Source organism: Phodopus roborovskii, unplaced genomic scaffold, assembly GCF_943737965.1.
Source record: "Phodopus roborovskii unplaced genomic scaffold, PHOROB, whole genome shotgun sequence".
NCBI lineage: Eukaryota > Metazoa > Chordata > Mammalia > Rodentia > Cricetidae > Phodopus > Phodopus roborovskii.
In genome coordinates, this window is record NW_026126541.1 from 7,520,885 (window position 1) to 7,547,375 (window position 26,491).

Here is a 26,491-nt window from a genome sequence, read left to right on the forward strand (position 1 = left end):
TGCGCTGCTAAATATGGTTGTTTTTATTTTCTTTTTCCTTGCCCAGCCCTATCTAAACATAAAATAAAACTACAGGACCGAAATTAACAACCCATTAAAATCAGCAATAAGTTATGAAAATCATAAAGCTTTTTTTAAAGTAATTAAGGGTAGTTAAATTATTTAAAGAATACAAAGTCCAAACAGCTGGGGGTGGGGGTGGGGGAGGAGTCTCCAGAAAGGGTTCCCCGGGCAAAGCAGAGGCCCAGAGGGAACCCTCAGACATCAAAGTGCAGGCTAGAAATCTCACTCAGAAGGTAACACCATTTCTGCGAGTACTGGTAAGAGCAACAGCAGCGCTGCACACTGGGTTTGTGGAAGGAGACTGCCTGTAGAAAATGCAACTCTTTACACTAAAAGAGACAAGTGCTGAACTTAACTATGTTAACTATGATAGTAAGCCTACTCTGGGTATCAGATGGTTAAACGCTGGTAAAAGGGAATGATCCTAAAAGAAAACAAAAACAGCATTGACCTTTGTCTCCCCAGCCCAGACCTCCTCATTCATTCTGTGCACTATAAAGAGTGAGGTGTCAGGTGTTTTATCATTATCAAATGCTGCATCAAAATAGATGATTTTTTCCCCACGTTTTTTCCACTATAAAAGACATCTATGTTTACTTATGGACAAGCTTTAAAAAGATGTCATTTTGGTTTTCAACACATATAAACAGTTATCAAAATCTCAAATAAAAACGCTGCTGTGGCTCAGACCTTGGCCTGCTATACTGCGTGCACAGCTCTTCAGATCGGCGCAGACAGAGGCACGTGGAGACTTTCCTCCTGTGATACAGGCTGTCATGCATGGGCTGCCCCTATGTTGCCGAAGGGCTGCCAGTGAGCAGGCGGTTGGGTGCCCTAGCGCTAACAATGCAGGTAAGGTTAGCTGGCTTAGCATGGAATCCAACAGAAAGCTGAGCTGCGTGATGACCTCTTTCGAAAGGCTTCATGGGAATCTCTCCTTCTGTAGAGCACGAAATGAGCTTTTTAAAAATTCACGTTTTAAAAGAATTGATCATCCACAGGCTTCATGATAAACTGAGGCTGAGTTTTAATAGCTCTTTAGCTATCCAAGATTAATGCCTGATTATCCTGTCTTTTCCTTACTCTAAGTCTGATTTTGTTTCTAGGGCCAAGAAGCTCAGGAAGGGTTCATAACCCCACCCTTAACTGTCTACTCAACATAGCGTGAGCAAACTAGAAAAGGAGAACGGACTCTCCATTGTCCTCTTTAAGTCAACTAAGTCAACTCAACATAATTCCACACAAGTTTTCAGCTGCTGCGAGAACTGTATTCTTTCCAATGTATGAGTATTTGTTCTACGGGGAGGCTCTACCCCACTCTGTGTTTATATTTGCTTAAATACAGGTCTTCTGACCCTTCTGTTCAAGTGTAGTTTTGTTTAGCTTTGAAGGAGACTGCATCATGAACCCAACTGAAGAGACGGCATTGAATTGGTCCAGCGGGTGTCTCGCCCTGCACTGTGGTCATGCTGGGCTCTAGGAAGTGAAGGGAAGTTTGACACTGGCACTGGAGTAACCTTCGTCACTCCCAATACTCTGCAGGCTGCTGTGGTCATCGATGTCACTGATGCTGGTGGTACTTATATTGTCCACTTCTCCATGGGAGAACTCTGTGCTTTCAACATCCACTTCAATCTCCTCTGTGGAGGGGGAGGGGGAGGGAGAGAGAGAGAGAGAGAGAGAGAGAGAGAGAGAGGAACATCAATAATCTGTGCACTTTCAAAAGTTAAAGAGTTATTCAGTGAGATTATCAGAGCTCTCTGGGAATCGGGGCTCTTCTGCAAGGGGAAATGTTGTACACAGAGGTGGTCTTAATTTAGGCAGCAAGTTTACTAAAACCCTTTGACGCCAGTCCGTCTGGACCTCCCACTGAAAGCACTTGGCCTATTTGAGAATTAGTACTTAATATTAAAAGATCCCAACCCAAGAGGTTTAACAACATCTGCTTTGCATTAAACCCTGAACTAATTCACAGTGTTGTTTATTAACCAGGGTTGCCTTAAAGAGGGTGGTGGGGTTAGAAGAAATAAAATTAAAGATAGAAAATTTATGTTTATGCATCCAAATTTTTGGTGATATCTGCAGATGATCTATAGATTTCTATGATCCATAAGGAATTCTATATATTTGGTAACTAAAATAAGTCAGCCATTAAGTTTGAGAGATTTGCTTTTGATTTTCTGGCATCAAATATAGCTTCAAGCCATCTTTGTGTGTGTGTATGTCTTTGTGTGGTGTATGAATGTTTGTGTATGTCTCTGTGTGGTGTGTGTATATGTGTTTCTGTGTGTGTCTTTATGTGGTGTGTGTGTCTTTGTGTGGTGTGTGTATGTGTGTTTCTGTGTGTCTTTGTGTGGTGTATGTATGTATGTTTCTGTGTGTGTGTCTTTGTGTGGTGTATGTATGTGTGTTTCTGTGTGTGTGTCTTTGTGGTGTGTGTATGTGTGTTTCTGTGTCTCTGTGTAGTGTGTATGTATGTGCACACATGTGTGCTTGTGTATGTGTGATGCTTGGAGCTAAACCAACTTCCTCAAGACAAGCAAGTAAACAGCCCTCAAATACAACCTGAAATAGATTGTGCATAACCCTGGCCACACTCGTGATAATATACAGCAATACACACTTAAAACACAAAGGAAATCAAATATTGTTTTTTCTTATAAAGTAGAATTAAGAACTTTTCAATATTCTTATTTCTCAACACCTGATGTTTTACATTCCATCATAAAACAAGAATGGCAGAATGCTGACGTCTGTTACAATCAACTAATGGGTACACACGATGGAGTTTGATTATTGTCTAGTCTCTATTTCTGAGTATGTGTGGAAGTTTCCATTAAAAAAGAGAAAAAAAAAGCAGTCTTCAAAAACAATTACTTGTCTAATATTTAAAAATTCTCAAGATCTCATGAGCTCTACTTTCCCGAATGTCAGGTTAAAAGTCACCAGTATCCAACTGCGAAGTGACGGCACACCCCTTTCTTTAAGCTCTGCACCCAGGAGGCAGAGGCAGGAGGGTCTCTGAATTCAAGGCCAGTCTGGTCTACAAAGCAAGTTCTAGGGCAGCCAGCAGCAGAGAAACCCTATCTCGAAAACCAATACAAACAAAACCTCCCAAATCATCAGCATTCAATTCCAGGGGTTTGTGATGTAGGGCTGAGATAAAAGTTAGCATCACGGACAATGAAATGTGGACGTCTCACCCTGACAATTGAAGGTCACAGTGTCATTTTGGTGATGCTTCTTGTCCTGAATGTAGTAATTTGAAAACATTAAAAACAATTTCAGGGACTGGAGAGATGGCTCAGGGGTTAAAGCGCTGGCTGCTCTTCCAGAGAACTCAGGTTCAATTCCCAGCACCCACATGGCAGCTCACTACTGTCTGTAATTCCAGTTCCAGGGAACCCAACATCCATGGCAAAGCACCATGCACATAAAAAACGAAACAAAACAATCCCCCCCCCCAAAGAAAACAATTTCAAATCCAAGAATGCTATACAAAGAGACTGGCCAGTATTCAAATACTTCAAGAGACATTGGCGGCAAAACTAATAAACTGTGGATAAAGGCTAGCGTCTTATCAATGTTAACACCGTGGTTTCAGTAACTGATATACAGGGAAACTGAATGAAGGGTAGGTGAGAGCTCTGCATCTTCTGTAAGTCTAAAATTTTCTTTAAGTAGACAATACAGATGCACACACAGGCAAGTCTGCAGCAGACAGTGTCTGGTGCATAATCCTATAGCCTGGAGTCAGGGGCGCTATGGTAGAGCCCGCTCCTGCCGACCTCACACACACTATTGGTCTCCAGCACCAAAACAGCGAAAGCTACAGCGTGACAGTACCGGTGAACAGGAGGGCACGCACGGGCCCTGCAGCTCCTCCTCCCTGACTGTCCAGTCCGTAGGAAAGAGATGCTGCCTACCTCGCTCTGAATCCGAGCGGTCTGAAGAGATAGTAGACCCAATGCTGTCCATCCGTATTCTCTCCATCTCCTGAGGACCCTGCAGCTGCTCCAGTCGCCGCTTTAAAAATCTCTGTTCCCGTTCCAAGTTCTCAAGCTGGTGCTGGCTCTTCCTTTCGGCTTCTTCAAGTTTCTAAAACGATGACATTTTGTTTATTTGTATATAGTCCAGTTTAAAGCAATAAAACCGATTTCTGCTGAACATTCTTTTTGGCAGAGAAAACATGAGTGATACACACACACACATACATATCGGTATTTATGTGCCCTTGTACATATGTACATATAAATACAGATAAGCACATATTTTTCTAAACACAAAAGGTTGTCTTTTTTTGTGTATGAATACTGCACACACTTCTAGAACAAGATGGAACTATAAATGAGGTAACCTCCACAAAAGAGAAACCTCCCACAGTGTGGTATTTGATGGAAAAATACTGAGAGATGCAGCCAAATAACATCATCTCCACAAGAGGGCACAACGGCCTTCCTTCTGGGCACCAGAAAGGTAATTATTATTGCCCTAGCGTTCTCAGGCCTAAATGCCCATGCTGTCAAAAAAAAAAAAAAAAAAAAAAAAAAAAAAAGATTTAGTTCATCGAATCGCCTAGTGAGATTTTTACGAAGGTGTCTCTGGAGGTCAGTTAGGAGAGAGGATGGTCTAGGAAGCTGAACACAGCACGAATGGGAATTGCTGCTAATAATTAACCCGGGGCCCAGAGTCTGGCTCAGAGCTGGAAGAGGAGATTCTCACCTTGATGTGTGCTTTGGCTTTGTTGAGCAAACCGAGCGTCGTATGCCTGGTGCAGTCTGGGCCCAGTGGGATCAGAACTTTCAAGCGTTCTAAACACAGGCGCAGGTGAGCTCGTCTAAGAAAGACATCACCAGATTAGCACAGCCTGGCTACTCCAGCTGACACACGTAGTCTGACGATAGCCATTTTCAGCTATTCGACCGACAACTACATTTCACTCCTAATTATTCAAAGCGCCTGCACGAGCAGGGTGTCTGACTTCCATCCCTACCAGCTCTGCCCTTTGTCACAGTCACTTTTTATTATCACCCCATGGGATAGTTTCCAGTCTGTTCCATAATCTCCCCACTGCACTGTAAAGTGAAAGAGGGTGTTAAAGGGATTGAACTTGATTTCTGAATGCCTAAAAACACAGGCTGGAGTATGGGTTCCAGCCATGGTGCCTCAAGGAGATATAAAACATACCCAGGTTTCCATTCCCTTCCACTTTTAATTACACACACACACACGTATACACACACGCGCACGCGTGCACACACACAGCTCAGTAACTGTATCCATCTTATGGGGTTGATGTTTTTATGTAGTAGGCAGAACCACATGAACAGTTTCTGATTGTTAAACGTTTCAATTCTTCCAAAAGCGGCAATTTCATATGATCTGTCATAACAGAAACTACAAAACCGTGTGGCTGAGTAGGGTGCGGGAGTGGGCTTCCCGCTCCAACACTGAAGCCCTCCACTTCCTGTCTATTAACTTTCTTTCTCTCCCGCTCTCATGACTTACCCTAAGTTTTCTATACAAGGAAAAGAGGTGGCAGAATTGTTTATAAAGTCCTGGAGTTTCTGTCAGACCATTCTCTGGGAAAATCACGAGGCAATTTTTCCTGGAAATGCTATGGGAGAGCCTCGTGGATGGGCATTCCCGAACTACGAGCGTGTGCATAACGGGGATGTGAACACGCCACTGCTCTCCATGTCTGAGTCTGCGCTCTAGCGAGCCTAACAACAGTGCAGCGGTGTGCGGCTCCTCTGGGGCGGGAACTGAACCTCCTGCAACCACCGGGGATGAAATGAGCCCTCCAGTTTCATTAGTTCACTGGGTCTCAATACACAAGAAATAATGTCAAGTGAAAATTTCCAATGCAGCAATTCGAAAGAGGGGTAGGAAAAAGTGATGGGTAGCCATTACGTCCCTGAGAACAAGGGTGATGGAGGGTAGTCAGGTTGGAGGTTGGGCTGATGAACTAACTGCCAGGACGGTCTCAGCACCCACAGACCCAGCTGCAATGACCGAACAATCTGAACAGAATTTCAAATCCTTTTCCTGGACTATCATGTTAAGTCTACTACTTGACTCTAGGCTGCAACTGGATATACTTAATGTAGATAGTTAACCATTTTAAAGTCGCTGCACTGTGCTAACTACCTACGCCTCTCAGGTGAGGAGTTGCACATGATCAGACTTGTCTTGCTAAGCAGACCAACATCTAGATGAAGAATACACACAAGGTGAAAGTACCTTTAAACAATTCATTAGGATGGCTGTGGTGTCCGCCTAGCAGTACCGTCACATGACCTGGCAGAAGGCTTGATGGAGACTGGTGGCTTTCTTAAGTAGAGGCTCTGCTCTAAATTCAGCCTTTTACACAAGTAAACCAAGCAACTGGTAAAATTAAGAAAGCACGTCAGAGGAACAGCTCTGCTCAGAGGTTTTCTCCAAAGTACTCAGCTCCAGAAATCTCTGCGTGCAGTCAATTACCTTTTAACCTTTTAGTTTTTAAAGCTAGTTTTACACTGAATAAGAAAGGGCAAGCCACAGTCCTGTTTTGGTGTGCTAAGGCCGACATTGAAAATAACAAAACTGTGGTGTAACTTGGAGTGGTGTGCTTAACTGGCAGGGGCCTGAGTAGGTCCCAGAACGTAACATTTTAAAGGGAGCAAATAGGAAAAGGACTAACATTATTAACATGTTCAAATGAAGCACTTCTATCCTTAGGATTTACTGTGTTACTCTTGTGTGCTCGGGACCACTTCAGACATTTCTTTAGTACAGGAAAGCACAACAGTAAGAATCACAAATGATAATTTAAAATGAAGTGGAGACGCCGAAGGGCTTTTAGTCCTGACTCCAGAGTGTCCCACTTAGCTCATACTGAAGGAGTTACACAAATGCCAAGCAAACAATCTGAATGTACTGGAGGGTGTGGTAGACTTATAAAAGAAGTTGACACTTGGTTTTGGAAATCTAAGGCTATTGAAGCAGCAAGGATTTTCCAGGTAATTAAAGTGGGGGAAAAGGACCTAAGTATATATAGGCTGAGATTATAGGCTGAGATTACAGGCTGGAGATAAGAGTCTGATAAGATGACCACCAACTGCGCTCAGACCCTGGTTCAATCCCCAGGGCAGAAAACAGCTAAACAACAACATCTACAATGTACAAAACAACTCTGTAAGATTACAAGTACCCTCGTTTCTTTCATACAAGAGGAAACAGCTGAGGTGGCCTTCTTTAAGGAAGTACCAACTATGTTCAATAATCCCAGAGTCTTAATAAATTCCTCAAATTCATCAAGAAAAACAAAAACAAAAAAAAAAAAAAAAAACAAAAACAAAAAACAAGTCAATGTTCAATGCCCAAAATGAACAGGGATTGCAAAATTCCATTCTGAAGGTTCCTGTAGCTGACATTTCTTCAGTCCAGTCATCATAAATGCACTCCAAGACCAGCAGACGCCACGTCCACAGGCCAGGGACGCCATCCTCCACACCTGGTGAACAGAGTTCTCCAAAGGAAGAGCAGTGAATCACACTCATTCCTGAGGGAAGAGGTGTATCTGTGGGAGCTGAGTATCACCTCCTCCAGGCTCTGCACTCAAAAGTGAAACAGGCATGTGGAAAGTAAGTAACGAAGATTTAGTGGCAGCTGAGGGCCACCAGCTGACCAAGCCAGAGCCCTGCTTTCCAGAATTCCACATGTGTACACGCATCCTAAGAGCAGTGGGCACCCTGATTAGAGACGTAAGGTGAGTCACCCTGGCCTTGCTGCATAAGTTTTCTCTGTACAGCAAATTATGAGAACCGCCGTCTAATGGCCAGTCCTCACCACCATGCCTCCCTGTCCCCTTTACCCGTGTGTTGGTAACCAGACTGTAAGCTTAGCCACCAATGACCCAGGCCTATCTGGTCCTTTTTTTTTTTTTTCTTTTTTGCCTCCATCCCCACGTGACTGGGGGTGGCTCAGAAACCTCCTGTCAGGGGTTGCCAAATGATGGTCAGGGAGACACAGGTCTGGTTCGATTTGAAAGTTCATACTCACCAAGGAAAACCAAATATATAATGATGTTTTTCAAAGTCTCTCAGAACTTATATGCAGAATAATAACTTATATCCTACACGTTATATTGTAAAATCAATGGAATTAGACTCAATGGAAAATGTTTTGGTTTCTGTTAGGTTTTTGTTGTTGTTTGTTTGTTTGTTAAATAAACTTCCTGGTTAACATTCACTTAACTTGTATTTAACATGTAGCTACTCTGTTAACATATAGTTAGCCCAAACTATAATGTCTAAAATGTCTTGTAAGTTAGCATGAATGACAGTATAAGCAAGGGTAGATATGGGTACTGCAACAAGGGCCGGTGTTGGAGGAAAATCCAGTCTGCTTGCTAAGACAGAGGTGAGTGAAGAATGGAGAAATGCAAATGTACTCTTATTTCCAAAGACCCTTTGAAGTCTGTTTTAAAATGAGATTTTTCAAGTAGCAATTCCTATCAAAATTGCCCACATCCTTAAAACGGGCAAGCCCCTTACAGAAAACAACAAAACAAAACAACAACAACAAACAGTTGGCATCTGTCTGCCTTTATTTTGGTCGGGTGTGATCATTTTCCCTGGAGGAACTAACGTGTTTTTTTTTTTTTTTTTTTTTTTTTTGTTTTTGTTTTTCAAGCCTTGTATAAACATCAGTGCTGAACAGGATATCACAAAATATGGAAGAGACTTTCTACAAAACGGGATACTTTAAAGAGTAGATGAATCTACTAAAAGCAGCACAGACCATTGGGAGAAGAAAGAATCCCCTTTCAGAAAAAACAACCAAACAAAACCACAAACATGATACAGTATTGTTCTTCCAGTCTGGTGTTTTCAGAGTCCTCTCTGGAAATCTAATCTCCCGTCCCGCAAACCCTGCCTGGCCCCCTGAATGGCACTGGCCGATGCCCTGGGAGGCACAGTCCTTCATTCTCCACTACGGGATGCCAAGACTTTGCCAAGTAGCTAAATGAAAATGGAAAACAAGTGCAGTGACTTGACTGGGACAGTGCTTGTATTTTCCTCTCTGCTGAACGTTACGCAATGGGCTGGGAGCCCTCCCTCCCATGAAGGAGCTGCATTCCTCAAGCTGTGCTGGCCAGGGGCCAGGTTCTCACTCCCTACACCCTGTTCCATGCAACAGCAGTTAGCTGCTATCCTATATGCTCTATATTTCTCTACAATTTAATGTATTGAGAATCTCTAAAGATAGACAAAAATCTGTCTGCTTCCTTTAAAAAACAGCATTAAAAATGGATCCAGATAAACCAAGCACACTGCTTTCTGCTCATGAATTTTATTTATGAAAACATATATGATCATATTCTGTTCACCTTATTCTGTTTATGAAACAAGGATGCTTGACAAGCTGCTCCCATAAACCAGTGTCTGGTGACTGTGCTTCGCCGACAGCTCACAGCTCTACTCCACGCCCAGGTAGCCCAGGTACACGGCCTTTCCCTAGTGTGTGTGGACTACTGTAGAAGTGTGGGAAGGACTATTGTAGCCATGGGGCTCAATGAGAACAGAAATAAAAATGGGAGAGCTGGGTGGGATCCTCGGCATACTTTTCAAACGGAAACTGCCTTTACTTCATATTCTTCGCAGGTGGCATCATAAGGTAACCACACAGAAAAACCAACAAGTGTCACAGGGAAGTTGCTGGCAGGACACGAGCATCCGGTGGAGCCTGCTGGTGTCCATCTGTCTAGGTTGTGAGTTATTTCTCCCTGAGTAAACATCTATTCGGCCTGTGTGTTTATCCTGATCCTTATTTAACTGCGATATGTACACACAATTAAAATTTGGTAAGCTGGATGATGGTGAAGCACACTTCTAATCCCAGCACTCAGGAGGCAGAGGCAGGCAGATCTCTGTGAATTTGAGGGCAACCTGGTCTACAGTGTGAGATATAGGACAGTCGGGGCTACACAGAGAAACCCTGCTTGAAAAATCAAACAAACAAACAAACAAACAAACAAATAAATAAATAAATGTCGTCAAACATCATATTATTTAAAATATCTCAAGCCCTCCAGAAATCTGTTCAAACTGCTAGGGTTTCGAACTCCCGAAGGTCATTCCTGACAGTATGTATCCCAAAGATTTGGAAAGTAAAAAAACATGAGAACAGGGTTAAGATGATGTGAGAAAGAAACAAGGTAAGTGTGTGTGTTAAAAATTACTTGAAAAATTATGACAAACTTGTACTCCTTTTCAAGGAAGATTCCACGTGGGCTGGAACGTTACTTGGCCGTTATGTAACTCAGAGGTAGAAAGAACTTCAAATGCCAAACATGACGACTCTCCGAGCAGTGAGCCCCATCTGCCATGCTGCTGAGCTAAAGCTGCCAACAGCAATCTCTGCCCCTTTGAAGACGCAATCTTGTTCTCTGCCCCCCCCCAACTTTCTAGCCACATTTCTCATCCCCTACTACATCGCATCCACATTCCTCGTTCCCTTCTACATCGCATCCGCATTTCCCGTTCCCTTCTACATCACATCCACATTCCTCGTTCCCTTCTACATCGCATCCGCATTTCCCGTTCCCTTCTACATCACATCCACATCCAAATGTGCTTTTATCCCCATCATCACTTGGAATGGCCTTACTGTCACTGTCAAATGGTTAGCATTTATTATGACTCTGTTTTTTAAAATCTTGCTATGTAAACCACGTTGACCTTCCTCAATCCCCAGTCTCCTGAACGTTGGTATTATTGGTGTGTGGCACCACACACAGCCATCTGTTATAATTTTCAACAGTCAAACTAATGTTTCCTTTGTGAGACTTTCCTTTACATATGACTTCAATAATTAATACTAGGGTTTTATATTAATTACACTGTTTTTTGTTTGTTTTAAGATAGGTACTGTGTTGAGGCCAGCCTGAGCGAGTTCCAGGACAGGCTCCAAAGCAATACAGAGAAACCCTGTCTCAAAAACAAAACAAAACAAAACAAAACCCCACCAACAACAAAGATATGTAGTTAGTGTGTGTGGCCTGAATGTCTGTGAGTACACCACCATGTCTGTGCAATGCCCAGAGGCCAAAAGACAGCATTAGATTTCCTGGGTCTGGAGTTACAGACCATTGCCATACAGACCATGTGGATGCTGGGAACCAAATCCTAGTCCTCTGCAAGAGTATCAAGTGCTCCTAACCACTAAGCCATCCTCCCATTCCCAATCATATTATATGCTGAGATTGAACTTACATTTCTTATTATTTTTATTGTTCCAGAAAGAGCATAGAGAATGGAGAAGAAATATAATTTCTAGTACACATATCTGGAACTGTCCATCCCACTAATAACCAATTTTAGAGTCTATAAATAGTATAATTACATGTTAGGCCAGCATTTGTGAGATTTGCTTCTGAATGCCTGAACCTTAGACACCTGTGTTATTTTCGATGCAATTATAATCACCACGTATGTTAAGGTGTGATCTACCAAAGAAATGAGAAACTGAAATCTTCAGTTAACTCCTGATTAGAGCTGATAGCTCTTTTAATAGATAGTAGAGGGTTTAGGACTAGGGCTCATGATGGGGGCTGCACCGATGTTCAGTGGTTAAGAGGATTTACTGCTCTATTAGAGGATCAGGAGTTCAGATCCCAGCACCTACACTGGGTAGTTTATGAACGCCCTTAACTCCAGCTGCAAGGGACCCACCGCTCCCTTCTGACTACTGTGAGCACCTATACTCATCGTCACAGTCTTCCTCTTCCACACATACACTTTTAAAACTGCACCTACGAATAGAATGATCTACCGAAGTATTTACAGTGATTAGAGGCTAATATAACAATGCCAAATGAAATGTAGAAATCAAGAGTGTGTTCAAGTCCATTTTGAGGTCAATTTCAAGTTTCTGGCTTCCTATTTTCCAGAAAGCAAAAAATGTGTTTTAACTTTAAATTTTAAGTTCAGGGGCTGGAGAGATGGCTCTGCTTTAAGAGCACTGGCTGCTCTTGCAGAGGACATGGGGCTTGGTTCCATGGGCACAGACATACATGCAAGCAGAGCATGCATACACTCATGATGAAAAGAAACATTGTTGTTGCGGTTAAATAAGGATAAGGATAAACAAATAGGCCGAATAGATGTTTATTCAGGGAGAAATAACTTACAACCTAGACAGATGAACACCAGCAAGTTCCACCGGATGCTCTCCTGTCCAAGTCATGCCAGCAGCCAGCAAGAGAGCTTTCCGGGTTCTTCCTCAGACCTCCTTCCACAGGTCACTTCCGCCCATGGCTCCACCCCCAATGGGCGTGGTCAGGGCCACAGAAGGAGACAATGTAACTATCTCACTACAATTTCCCTTTTAGTCTAAAGAAAAAATGGGTTAATAATTAAGACAGAGCTAGCCGATAAAAAAACTGGTAATGGGCCAACAAAATTATATCAAATACAGAGTGTGTGTTAATTGGGGCTGGTGCTGCCGGGGCAAGACCTGGCTGCAGGTGGAAAAACCGTACTCCTTACACATTGTAACAATAACTCTAAACCCAAGTAGTAGTAACAGTCACAAGTATAACAGCAGAAAGCCATCATGAAGGAAAAAAAATAGAAAACAAATACCTGGAAACCTAGGTATTAAAAAAAAAGTCAAAAATTCATATTCAGTGATGCATGGGAAGGAAACAATAATAAGCCCTGATAGCTTTTGTCTTATCTTTACTGTTTATGTTTTGTTTTGTTTGAGACAGGGTCTCTCTACATAGTGAGTTCTGGAACTCACTCTGTAGACCAGGCTGGCAGTGAACTTAGAGATCCGCCTGTTTCTGCCTCCCTATGCTGGGAGTAAGGGTGTGCATCGCCATACCCAGATGACCTTGTCTTTACACGGGGTTTACAAGACTAGTAGCGAGAACACGTAAATGATTAATTTTTTTTAATGTTCTGTATTCATCTCTAAAGGAAAATTAACTTAAAAACAAAAACAAAAAGCAACTGGGAATCTCATTATGTAGGCGGGCCTGGAAACCAGCCTTTTCGCCAACGTCTCAGTCTTGAGCCATCACGCCTGGCCCGAGACCTCACTTTACACAGCCCGCCTCATCTGAGAAAAATCACAAAGACCTTGTTCTAGACGCAAATGCTCCTCACCGGACCGCCCACCGGGAGCCTCCAGAGCCTAAGGCTTAACAGGAGCTGCTGTGCTCGCTTGAGTGGACTCTGTGCTGAAGCTAGTTCCTATGCTCACAGCCTCTCTCTACCTGTCTACAAGGATTTTGGGTTGGGGTTGTTGGGGTTCTTTTTTTTTCCTCTCTCTCTCTCTCTCTCTCTCTCTCTCTCTTTTCTTTAAACAAAAACAAAAACTAGCTTCATCATTCATGCTGCATATTTCTTCAGTCACACAAGAACTTTCTGTATTCCAGGTTTCAAGGTCTGGGAAATAGGGCTACATCGCTGGAGAAAACAGTGGCAATTTGTTCTAAATACAAAATAGCTTATTTTCTTTTGGCAGCTCTCCAGGGTTTCAGTGGAGGGAAAGGACACTACTCTCTGGAGGGATCGGGTTCTGGGCCTGGACTACTGTCAAAACTTAGCTGTGGGTGGGAGAGAATTTTTTTTTTTAATTATCTTTCACATCAGTTTGGAAACAGATTAAAGACTTCTGCCTTATTAACAGTTTTCTATTCTTCAGTCTTTTGTGGGTGTTCATCCCTTTCCTGGCAGCCCCCATTGGCTGATTTAATGGTACCAAGGGGCTGAGAAGTATTACTGTCCAGAGGAAAAAGCATTCTCTCACAGGGACTGGGAAAGCAATCTGCAATCACAACAGTAGCTACTTGTTAATTTTCTATTTGAAACACAGTGATGTCAATAGCGTTGAACCCTGCCAGCAGCCATGGGGTAAAGTACATTTTGAAACCAAAACAAACTTCCTACGTGCTGGCAAATCAGATAGGAGACACAGAGATAAGCTGCTGTGAGACACAGTCTTACTTTCTTACACAAAACGCATGTAAGAGTGAAATCTCTTCCACAAAAGTTTAGGTCTAACTCTCACACCACCACTCCAATCCAGAGCCAGGCACAACTGTTTTATTGTAATCAAGTTACCATTCAGGGTGACAGCGAAACGCAGTTCTGTCCCAGATCTCAATAAAGTGGTGCTCTTACACAGCACAAACGACCTTGCCAGCTGTTTGCCTGTGTCCGTTACAACAGCCCCACTTCTCAGCCGGGTCAGTGTAACAGGTCATCTTAAGGGTAGCTGTAAATGTAGGGGGAGAGACTTGACTTACTAAATGAACAAGAGAGAGCCTAGGAGGCGATGCATCCCCAAAATGAGTTCGTTCCGTTTGCACCGAGAAAGAGTAACCTGAGATGGAGAGCCGAGTGATTAACAGTGGGAACCGTACTTGCTCCTAGCAGATGGCAAGTGGTCTGACATTGCTGGACATCCGCCAGTTCAGTCAAGCTAGCTGGGGATTATTTTTAAAGTCCCATTTTATCGTAATTTTCCCCAAATCAAAATGTTGCGGGTTTGTTTAGGGGAGAGGAAGGGTGGTGGAATTTGGGGCAGGAAAAGGACAACGTTGAACAAATGTTAGCCAATGTGTTTTGCTTCACAAACTTAAAGCATCAACTGGCCATTTAGAACCTCTGGGAAAATAAAATTCACAGGATGTAAGATATGCCACAGCCCTGGTAATGACATAGAATTTATGTTTTGATATACTGTCTTATTTCTAAGTTACTTAACTGTGTGTGCGCACGTGTGCATGCGTGGGCACTCAGGTGTGTGTGCACGTGTGTCCCCTGACCACAAAGAGCCCAAATGAAGAGTGGCTCCTGAATTTCTTTGGGAGGGAGGCAGCCTAGCACAGCAGAGCACCGGGTGCCAACCACGAGCGCCCCTTTGACAAGCTGTATTAGGGACTGACCCACAAATCCTTCTCAAGCAAGTAGAATGGAATGTGCCTTGAGAATTGTGCTTTTTAAAACTCTATTTATAAGAACTTTTTCTGAAAAGAGGAGGGTGCCCAATGAACTAACAATTACCCAAAAGACTTGAGTCAAATGTAACTAGAGGCAAGTCAGCATACAGAGTTGTGAGAGTGGGCTTCAGGTTACATTTGTCTGACTCTTAGCTTGACTCTTCTGGAAAAGCATAGGGAGCACAGGATGAGCGAGGGATGGGAATCCTAGCATTAATCTCCTGCTACTTCATTCTCAGGTCAAAGCTGTCAATTTCCCGTACTCAGCTTGCATTATGAGTAAAATTTTCCTTGGTTTTGTTTACTTGTAGCTGACAAATAACTGTATACTTGTGATTACATTAATGTCTGGAGAACAACACAGATTCATGTAATTCCATAGATTTGAGAAACAGGAAAAGTCAAGTGGAGGGAAAGCCATACCATTCTGCCACCACTGCCGGTGAAGACCCTCGATATTCACCGCAGGAGAGGAGACGGCAACCAGGTCTACACTTACCACTCACTGCAGCAAGAATAAAGACTACTGCTCCAACGCAAGAAGCCAATAGGGTTTGAAGATTACATTTCCCAAGCCTGTCTGTATTTCCTTTCAAATTATGCAGGATCGAAATCATGAAACAGCATTCAGGGTCACCAACACCTGTTATTCTCAAAAGGTATGTGTAGGGCCCTTTGAAATGGTGAAAGATAATACTCAATGTTTATTTGATTTTTCTTTAAAAAAAAAAACATAATTTAACATTGCAAGTCCAGAAAATGATGCTCCCTTCTCATATGACTCAAAATACAGCAATAGAAAAATGCTTTCAAGAGATTTATAGAAACTCAGCATCCAACCGCTCAAGGAGCAACCTTCTCCTACACAGGTCAGTAGCTCTACCTAACCCATGTTATCTTTCACTGCAAAGGTACAATTTCTAATCAAACAAGCTGTTCTATAGAGGGATACCTGTGGGGGATGGAGAGATGGCTCAGCAGTTAAGAGCACTCACTGGCTACACTCACTGGCTGCTCTTCCAGAAGGCCTGAGTTCAATCCCAACCACACAGTGTGGCTCACAACCATCTATATAGGAGTAATTGTGAACTGTGGTAGACTAAAATGAGACAGAGTTTAACAACATGCAGACATTATGGTCGATCCTACTTACAGCCACGACCCAGATGCTCAAGACGTTGCCCCTTGTCCGTGGTGCTTGTCAGGGACACCATTACACATACTCATGCATACTACAAACCTCCAAAACACTGTTTAAAAATGGATTTACATCTGTTTTTATTTGTGGGAATAAGACACTTTATAGTTAACATACGTAAGTAGGACTATTCCTTTTCTAACAAAAGTAAATTCTGAAATTTCTCCTTTAGGGTTTAAAGTTTCCTAAATTTTAGCCATAGTTTTGGTGAAATCTATGCGTACTTTTACAATTTACAAGTTACTCACATATTGCCTTTGCATTCCCAGATTAAGAAATCTTTCTCACATGGTTTTAGGATCTTTTAAATGAGCCAGACTTGCTCTAATCACTTCTGAATCAAAGCATTCTCTGAAGTGTGTGTGTGTCTGTGTGTCTATGTATGTGTGTGTGTATGAAGTGAGTATCTGTGTGTGTGTCTGTGAAGTGTATCTGTGTATGTTTCTGTGTGTGTCTCTGACATTACATCTCAAGCCAGCATCAGTCCTTAGGCAAGCTTAAGACAGAGGTTTGGTAAATATCTTTTACCACTCTGGGCTGCCATTTTGTCTTGTTGACTGTGCCCTTTGCCTTACAGAAGCTTCTCAGTTTCAGGAGGTCCCATTTATTAGTTGTCAACCTCAGTGTCTGTGCTACTGGTGTTATGTTCAGGAATCTGTCTCCTATACCAATTTGTTCAAGGGTACCTCACACTTTCTCTTCTAAGAGCTTCATTCAGTGTAGCTGGGTTTATGTTGAGGTCTTTGATCCATTTGGACTTGTGTTGTGCATGGCGATAGATATATGGATCCATCTGCAGTCTTTTACACACCCTCATCCAATTGTGCCAGCACCATTTGTTGAAGATGCTTTCTTTTTTCCATTGTATAGTTTTTAGCTTCTTTGTCAAAAATCAGGTGTTTGTAGGTATGTGGATTAATATCAGGATTTTCGGTTCAATTCCATTGGTCTACCTGTCTACTTTTGTGCCAATATCAAGCTGTTTTCAGGACAATAGCTCTATAATAGAGCTTGAAGTCAGGGATGGTGATGCCTCCAGAAGTTCCTTTATTGTACAGGGTTGTTTTGGCTAGCCTGGGTCTTTTGTTTTTCCTTATAAAGTTGAGGATTGTCCTTTCAAGGTCTGAAGAACTGTGCTGGGATTTTGATGGGGATTGCATTGAATTGGTAAATTGCTTTTGGCAAGATTGCCATTTTTACTATGTTTATCCAACCCATCCCAGAGCATGGGAGATCTTTTCATTTTCTGGCATCTTCTTTAATTTCTTTCTTTAGCGGCTCAAGCTTCTTGTCATACAGATCTTTCATCTGTTTGATTAGAGTTACCCCAAGGTATTTTATGTTGTTTGTGGCTATTGTAAAGAATAATTTTTTTCTGATTTCTTTCTCAGCCCCTTTATTGTCTATATATAGTAGGGCTAGTGATTTTTTTTAATTAATCTTGTATCCTGCCACTTTGCTGAAGGTGTTTATCAGCTGTAGGATTTCCCTGGTAGAATTTCCAGGTCATTTATGTAAAGTATCATGTCATCTGCAAATATTGACAGTCTGACTTCTTCCTTTCCAATTTGTATCCCCTTGGTCTCTTTTTGTTGCCTTATTGCTCTAGCAAGAACTTCAAGGACAATATTAAAGAGATATGGAGAGAGTGGGCAGCCTTGTCTTGTTCCTGATTTTAGAGGAATAGTATTGAGTTTCTCTCCTTTTATTTTGATGTTGGCTGTTGGTTTACTGTATATTGCCTTTATTATGCTTAGGAATGTTCCTGTTATTCCTGCTCTCTCCAAGACTGTTATCACGAAGGGGTGTTGAATTTTGTCAAAGGCTTTTTCAGCATCTAGTGAAATGATCATATGGTTTTTCCTTCTCAGGTTGTTTACGTGGTGGATTACATTGATGTGTTTTCATATGTTGAACCATCCCTGCATCTCTGGGATGAAGCCTACCTGATCATGGTGGATAATTTTCCTGATGTGTTCTTGGATTGGATTTGCCAGTACTTTATTGAGCATTTTTTGCATCAATGTTCATGAGGGAGATTGGTCTGTAGTTCTCTATCTTAGTTGTGTCTTTGTGTGGAGCACTACAGAAATGTACAGAGATCCACAAGGATGACCCCAACTAGCAACCTAAGCAATAGTGGAGAGGCTAAATTAAACGCCCTTCCCCTATAATAAGATTGATGACTACCTTAAATGCCATCCTAGAGCTTTTATCCAGTAGCTGATGGAAGCAGCAGACACCCACAGCTAAACACTGAGCCGATCTCCTGGAATCCAGTTTCAGAGAGGAAGAAGTGATGAGCAAAGGAGCCAAGACCACACTGGGAAATCCACAGAAACAGCTGACCTGAGCAAGTGGGAACTCTTGGACCCCAGTCTGACAGCTGGGGAACCAATATAGGACCAAATCAGGTCCCCTGAATGTGAATGTCAGCTAGGAGCAATGGGCAGTCTATGGGACCTCTGGCAGTGAAACCAGGATGTATCCCTAGTGCACAAACAGACTTCAGGAACCCATTCCCCATGGAGGGTTACTCCCTTAGCCTAGAGACACGGAGGAGTGCCTAGGCCCTACTCCAAATGACTTGACAGACTTTGGTGATCCCTCATGGAGGGCCTCACCCTCCCTGGGGAGTGGATGGGGATGGGATGGGGGAGCATGGAAGGATGGGAAGGAGAGGGAACTGGGACTGATTTGTAAAATAAGAAAAAATATTAAATAAATAATTTACAATGAAACCAGTGGTTTGGACATGTGTCTAAGTTACAAAGCCTGCATCATGTCGAGCTTGCTAGACAGACTCAAATGAACATCTGTACTTCTCATCTTAAACGGAATGGTGCTCAGGAGACTTAGGGGCCGCAGCAAGTTCCCATTACACATGTTTACCCTCTTCCTTGGTTCTCCACAATCTCTTAAATATCATCCTGTTTCCAAGTACTGTTGTAAATCTTAATTTTATTCCAGTCAGCCCCAAACAACTCAAATCTTCAAGTGGAGTGTGGCAACCTCAAGTTTTTGTTTATCTTCACAGGACACTTGGGCCTTCACCAGCATTTCTATCACAAAGAGGGAGAACTCTTCACAGGAAAAAGGTAACTATTAAAAATGGCACTGTAACATCCTGCAAGGGAATCTCACCAGAGACACAAACCACACTTATGGACAGGCCCCATGCCGAGCACTATACAGCTAACACAAAACAAACTCAACGGTATTTCTGGACTTGGGGGGGGGTGTCTCATAATGCTTTATCTGGACACACACATCTTACTTTCTTTTGCCTATAAATCACCATCTCTTGATTGTGTGTGTTTTGATGCATTTTGTAAGGTTCTGTTTGTATGCGTCTGTATGTTTTGAGTATGTGTGCGAATGTGTGTTTATGTGTGTGTTGCTGCATTTCTGTGTTTTTCTTTTTTTCGTTCTTTGTTTTGGTTTATCTTTTTAAATCGCTTGTCTGTTTCCTTAAGAGAAAGAGGAAGAAGACTTGGAGTTGGAAGGGTGGGAAAGTCTTGGGAGGAGACAAGAGATGAGAAACCATGACCAGAATACACTGTATGAAAATAATTTTATCTTCAATTTAAAAATGACACTTGACACTGTATAAACTTGGTGTGATGATAGCTAGCGCCCTTAATTCCAGCACTTGGGGAGCTGGGCAGATGGCTCAGGGCTTAAGAGCACTGGCTTCCAGAGGACTTGTGTTCAATTCCCAGCATCCACATAGCAGCTCACAACTATCTGTAATTCCTGTTCTTGGGGATCCAACATCCAAAACACCAATGTGCATAAAATAAAAGTAAGTATATTAAAATCCCAGCACTTGGAAAACGGAGGCTTGAGGATGACAAATCCAAGGCCACTACTGGTTACACAGTGAGACCCCATGTCAGAGAGACAGAGGACTGTCCCTCAGCTGCCACAGACACAGCAGAGAGCAACTAGAAACACATGAGTAAACACGCTGTTTCCCACTCTGGGATCACTCAGGCATTCTACCTGATCCATGCTGAATGGTTTGACTTTACCTCAGAGCCAGCAAGAACCACACACTGGAAACGTGAGGCCAGTTTTGGCAGCGGGGTACTTGGCAGATAACAGAAACAAGCATGCGTGACCAGGCTGTTCACAACAGCTTTAGTCTACAATGGCCCCCCACAATGACTTTACCTTAAGTCCCATCTGCCACGAACACAACCCAGCACCTGATCATATTCTTTAAAGGGGCTTTGTAATAATATCTGTCTTCCACCTAGTTAGGTTACAATCGCGAGTAAGACCCAGGGCTTCTTGTCTTGTTCTCTGTTTAGTAACTAGCAGAGTCCAATGCCTAATAAGTGCTTGTCGGTTGATTTGTAATTACCTCGAGGAGTCAGTCAGTGCAGGGAAACGAGCCACTTCAAATGGACTCCCCTTTCCAAAGATTTCCAATCAGAAAACACCATCTTCAGGTTAATGGTATACAGGAGACACTTGCACAGAGATCTGACAACTGCCTATTATTAGTTGTCATAGATTAAATGTTCAAAGGGAGTTCAAAACAAACCCAAGAAGTTTAAGAGACGTCTTAAATGCGCACTGAGTACTTCCGACTTTATTTCCCCTGTTAATGTGAAGGCAGGGTTGAGGTGCAGAGACCGGACTGCATTACACTGGGGACAGAGAAGTCGCTCTTTCCCTGCTACCCACTACTGTATCTGCAGTAACACTGACTCCACGCTCCACCGGGAGTATGGGGAAAACCTGGGCAGTAGGCTTCACTTCACAAGCAATACGGGTTCATTTTTGCAAAGTGAAATTCAGACATGTTTGTAATCCAGATTTCCCAAAAAAAAAAAAAAAAAAAATTCCTAGCTAGATAGAAGTAGAATATAGTTCTTTACACCATTTCCAACAGTTTCTTCAATGACAAACCGTCCTCTGGAAAATGGTACTTTAAAACTGAAATGCTAAGCAGCTCTGTCCTCAAGCTAATGTTTAAAAACATTTCTATTTCACTCAAATGTTACGAAATGCAATATTGACGTGTGTGCACACTCGTGAGCGCGTGCTGGTGCACACGCCTGTGTGTGTGGAGGCCAGCGGAGGTATCAGCGTTCTTCTCTATCACTTTTTACCTCATTTTATTCCTTTGATGACCCCAGTCTGACCTCCAGAATCCTGAAAGTTGTTCTCCACATGCCCACCATGACACGCACGCGCGCACACACAGTAACAAGAACATTTTACACATCATGGAGGCTGGAAGATGGCTTAGCTTAAATGCCCGCTGCTCCAGCACAAGGCAGTGGATTCAGATCCCCAGAACCCATGTAAGAGTTGGGCATGGTAGCAGATGCCTGTCACGAGGGCAGAGACACGGGATACCTTAAGCTCACCGGCCCATGTAAGCACTCCTGGGGTTGAGTCCCTGCTGTACAACCACGAGGGCCTGGGTTTAGGTACCAGCAAGGGCTTCTAGCAGCTTAGTCATCTTGCCACCCACTTACAACTTTTAACCAAAAGGGGTTTCATTACTTTATTGTGTCAAATTCTAAGACCAATTCTAAGATTTGTGTTGCGTTTATTTGTGAGTGTGTGGAGCGCGCATGTGCCCTGCCTGTGGCGGTCAGAGGACAACTTGGGGAACTGATTCTTTCTCTACCATATGGATCCTAGGGATTGAACTCAGGCTGTCAGGCTCAGAGACAGGTGCCATCCTCCCAGAGTCCAACCAAAATTCTTAAAATGATACGTAAATGCCAATTCATTTAAAAACATTTTAATTGTGTGTGTGTGTGTGTGTGTGTGTGTGTGTGTGCACGCGCGTGCGCGCCCATATGTCCATGTGAGTACTGGTGCCCAGAGAGACCAGAAGCACCTGATCCTTACAGTTGGAGTTACAGGCAATTTAGATTCACGTATTTGTGTGTTTTGAACAGAACTCAGATCCTCTGGAAGAGCAATGCAGATCTTGACCACTGAGCCATCTCCCTCCAGGCCCATCAATTCATCTTAAACAAACTAATGAATTCGTAACTGTGCCGAACACTTAACTGCTGTTAGGATAAATTAGGGCTTTAAGGCAAACCTATGCTACACAATTGAACCTGATTCAAAAAAAATAATGTGAATGAATGCATATGTGTATTTTTTTTCCCATAGCTAAAAAGATGGACCTTGGTTTTTATGCCATTTACAGTAAAAGTCAAATTTTAACAGAGTACTTGGTCAGCTCTGCCAACAGAAACATGAAATGTACCATGGCATCTGTAAAACCACTCAAGAGGCATTGTCCCATGATGCAGTGGTTTCAGTGGAGATCCTATTACCAAACACAGGCACCACATATTTCCTAAGTGGGTTGCATTACCTAGAATGTTATCTCTGAAGCAGGAGTGGAGAACAAAACTATTTTTTTTTTTTTTGGAAGGGGAAGATGTTTGCAGGGTTGCAAATGTCTTGCTTGTGTCTTCCTAAAATATTTCCTATCCTGAAGTGGCAGGATTCATGAAGAGGAGGAGCAAGAAAAGGAAGAGGAGGAGGAAGCATAGCTAAATTTGACTTGACATTTAACTTCTTCCTTTTAGCCTAACAAAAGATGTAACCCTGCTACAGAATTATTAATTCACCGGGCACCTGTTCGTCAAGGCAGTACCTGTGTGCAAGGTACTGTGCACTGTTACAGAAGCCTGTGCTGGCATGGTGTGTGTCCAGTCTGGAAGGAAGACAGGTGGTCTCTAAGGAGACTAGGAGTCAGGGAGGTATGTATAATCAGGAAGAGCTTTCTGGAAAACACATATTTTATATATGCCTGGAAAGGTAGCATTAGTAAACCTAGCTTAGGGATTAGGAAACCTGGGCTCCTAGCCTAGCTTTGTCATTCGCCAGCCTGTGGGGCACACAATCCAGAGGGGCACTTAGGCTTTGAGGACTAGTTCAGGCCAGATGGTTTTCTAACGCCTCTTTCAGCTTGATGATCTATGGAGATGTATGGATCCGTGTACTTCTGTTGCCTTTAAAACAAAACACACACACACACACACACACACACACACACACACACACACACACACACACGGTCACAACTAATGTACCCTTGCTACAAGGACTCCAACCAAAAATAAAGTCAGCATGGTATTTCCCCCATTAACAGGAGCTCCAATAAGACAAGTGTCTTTTTTTGTATCTTCTTCAGACATTTAAATACACAAATACATAATTTTGCTTTGTGAGGCAAACCCACTTTAATTTTTCTTCACATGCTATTAGTTGAGGTGTTACTGTAAGTTCTGCCTGGCCAGTTTTTGTTTTTCCTCCTAATGAAGCAAGCGTTCATTCTTCTAGAATGTATCTGTTGTGCATAAAGGTGTACAGTCCTTTTTTCTTTTCTTAAACAAATGTCACACAAGCACAGAGAACCCGTAGCTAAAACCAATTTTAAAAAATGCTGTTCCCACCAAGGAATCCCCAACAGTCAGATGATGAAGGCAAACCAAAGCAATCATTTTGTCCAAATGTCTGTTTCCATGGGCTCTAGAAAAAAAATTCTAATTTATCAAGCATGCATAAAGTGGGCCAATGGCAACAGGAAAATCAAGTTTATCTAAATTTCCATGGGACATGATAGTCTGGAAAAAAAAAAAAAAACTTACTCATTATATGACCAAACAGAACACATCAAAAATCTTAACACGCCTTTAATCTCAGCACTTGGGAGGTAGAGGCAAGTGGATCTCTGAGCTCCAGGACAGCCAGGGGTGCAAAGTAAGACTGTCTCAAAAAGATAAAAACAAACAAACAAACAAACAAACAAAATTTTAAGACAAAGGTTAAAATTATTTCTGGGATTTTTATCCTTTTAATAATCATATGTGAATTTTCTCCAATATAAATACTTAACCATTTGCAAACAGAATAAAAACTGATAAAGATCTCACAAAGTCCAAACTGTATCAAGGACACGGGTCCCTTTTATCTACACCTGAACTAATCTGTGTGCTCCGTGACACCGCCGTGCACAAAAGGACCTAAAACAACTGACTTATTCCCTGCCTGCTAAAAATTCCCCCAAAATGTTCCCTCTTACAAATTTAGAACGTATAATTTATTTACATTTCAACAATTCATTAACTTTCTCATTTCCATGTATGATTTTATTACTCCTGATGGGACCGGCATACTCGGGAAGACTACACTCACGCTCTGCGAAGGAAAAGAAGACTGAGTAGTCCCAGTGAATAATGCTCTCCCTCAGTATTTCTCGGCCTGGCCCCTCCTGGCCCCAGACCACCAAGTGCTGGCTTTTACTTCCTTTTACTTTGTGGACTACCTCAAAAGCACCCAAACCGGCCTTCCATCTTCCACATTTTATTTCATCATTTATTTCTAACTGGTCTCGTGTATCCAAGGCTGGCCTCAAACTGGCTACGTAGTGGAGGCTGGCCTTCCTGTCCTGACCCTTCTGCTTCACCAGCCGGTAGGGCCCCTCTCTCTCTGCCAATGCTCTAATCACACCTTTATCTGTCCTACAGAACCTCAACTCCTCTTGGCTGGGTAATTATTTCAGTGGCACACTTACCTAGCGTAGGGCCCTGGGATTCAAGTCTCAACACTATAAAAAAACAAACAAAAGCCTCAAATATCAACAAAATGAAGTACCAATACCATTCCACAGTGAAGACCCAAACTACCTCTCTGGTCTTAGCTCCTACGACTGACGGGATAGACTGCTATTCCACCACTCAATGTGGTCAACGACTTTTATTGTGTATGCATGTGTATACGATGTGTATGAGAGGCGTGGGCACACGTGGACGTCACGGGGTGACCCGTGAGAGAAAGTTCCCACTGAGCTATCTCCCTGGCCTATGGACACCGCCAGCGTCTGTTCACACTGACCATTTTCCTAAGGCTTCGCAGAATGGCACAAACGTTCCCCGGAGATCCAGCAGGGCTTCTACTACAGCACAGAGCATTCTAACATCACTGAGTTTAAACGGGGTTTAGAATCCTACGTTCATTGGATGAAATGTCCTCTGGGCTTCTCTACTCTATCCTCTCTTCATAGTGGCTCACTGGGTTTCAGTTTTCAACCTGAGAACACTTACCAGTGCACTTTTCCAGACATTAACTGGTCCCTAACCTAGGTCACACCGTCACAAGATAACACTATGAATACCGAACCACGATGACTTTAGCCTTAAGGATATTGAGAGAAGGCCTGAATCACACTCTTCATTTTATGTCATCACAATGCCAGGCATTTACTAATCATCACTAAAGAACAGAGCCATCGTATTTAGGATCAGACCGTCGTGATCACATCTACCTTGTTTCAAACTGTAATCGCGATGGTCAGAATGGCCAGATTCCACCTTCTGGAATCGCAGAAGAGCCCTGTGTGATGGGGAGTACAGCAGGCACTCCGTAAATTTTTACATCACCCTTCCCTCAAGAAGCGACGACACAGCCATCCCCTCTGCCCAGCAAGGCATTCTCAGCCCAGGGCCCTCATTTGGCCAGCTTTGCCAAGGCTGTAATGAGGGTGAGCCCTGTGTAACCCTGAATGGCCTCCCCTGCAGTCAGCACTAAGGTTCCTGACCATTAAAGGCCTGCTAAAGCTGTTGACTCTGTTGAAAGCAACACCAGTGATTTGAATTAGGAGAATGAAAACCCCATCAAGTGGCAACCGGCTCTGCACTGGAGAGTTTCCTCTCCGCCAGAGGGCCAAACTCATTAAGGTAAGCCAACGGACAAAGTAAAGCCTAACAGGCATCTCAAAGGCTCATGACGCTTTCCTTGAGATAATTCACACAGGTTCCCCAGGAACACAGAGCCACTCACGTGTGCCCTTGCTGGACCTGTCAGGGCCTGTGTGGGGAGGACACAGCCAGGAATACTGCCCAAGTAACACACTCTGCACCGGCTCAGCACTCAGGACGTGATACTAGGAGAAAACAGCTCCACCCCCCCCCCCCCACACACACACAGAGTGTCTGCAGCTGCTGACAGCTCCTCAGAGGGTGAGCTACAGGTATCTGGGCAATGGCAGATTTGAACCAAGTACAATGGGTGTCGTCCATCTCCTCTGTTGGGCTTTGAGATCTGGATGCACGCACGATCCTCAACATTTATTAGCTATTAGCTCTTCAAGGCCAGAATCCAGGCTTCGGCACTCTCAGGGTTTTGGGAAGGCCATCTGAAATGTCTCTACCATTCATTAGCATTGTACACCACCTACTATC

The 26,491-nt window shown here is 43.0% G+C and overlaps 1 protein-coding gene across 2 annotated transcripts in view; it reads right to left on the reverse strand.

Annotated features, from left to right (window-relative positions):
- Mxi1 (MAX interactor 1, dimerization protein) overlaps positions 1-26,491 on the reverse strand; it is a 60,758-nt gene continuing 34,267 nt past the window's right edge. For both annotated transcript variants that reach the window (XM_051199624.1, XM_051199625.1), the window contains exons 4-6: positions 4,786-4,900; positions 3,990-4,161; positions 1-1,703 (exon numbers count right to left, since the gene is read on the reverse strand). In XM_051199624.1, coding sequence (XP_051055581.1) covers positions 1,540-1,703; positions 3,990-4,161; positions 4,786-4,900 — 451 coding nt within the window. In that variant the 3' untranslated portion in view covers positions 1-1,539. The remainder of the gene's footprint in view (positions 1,704-3,989; positions 4,162-4,785; positions 4,901-26,491) is intronic.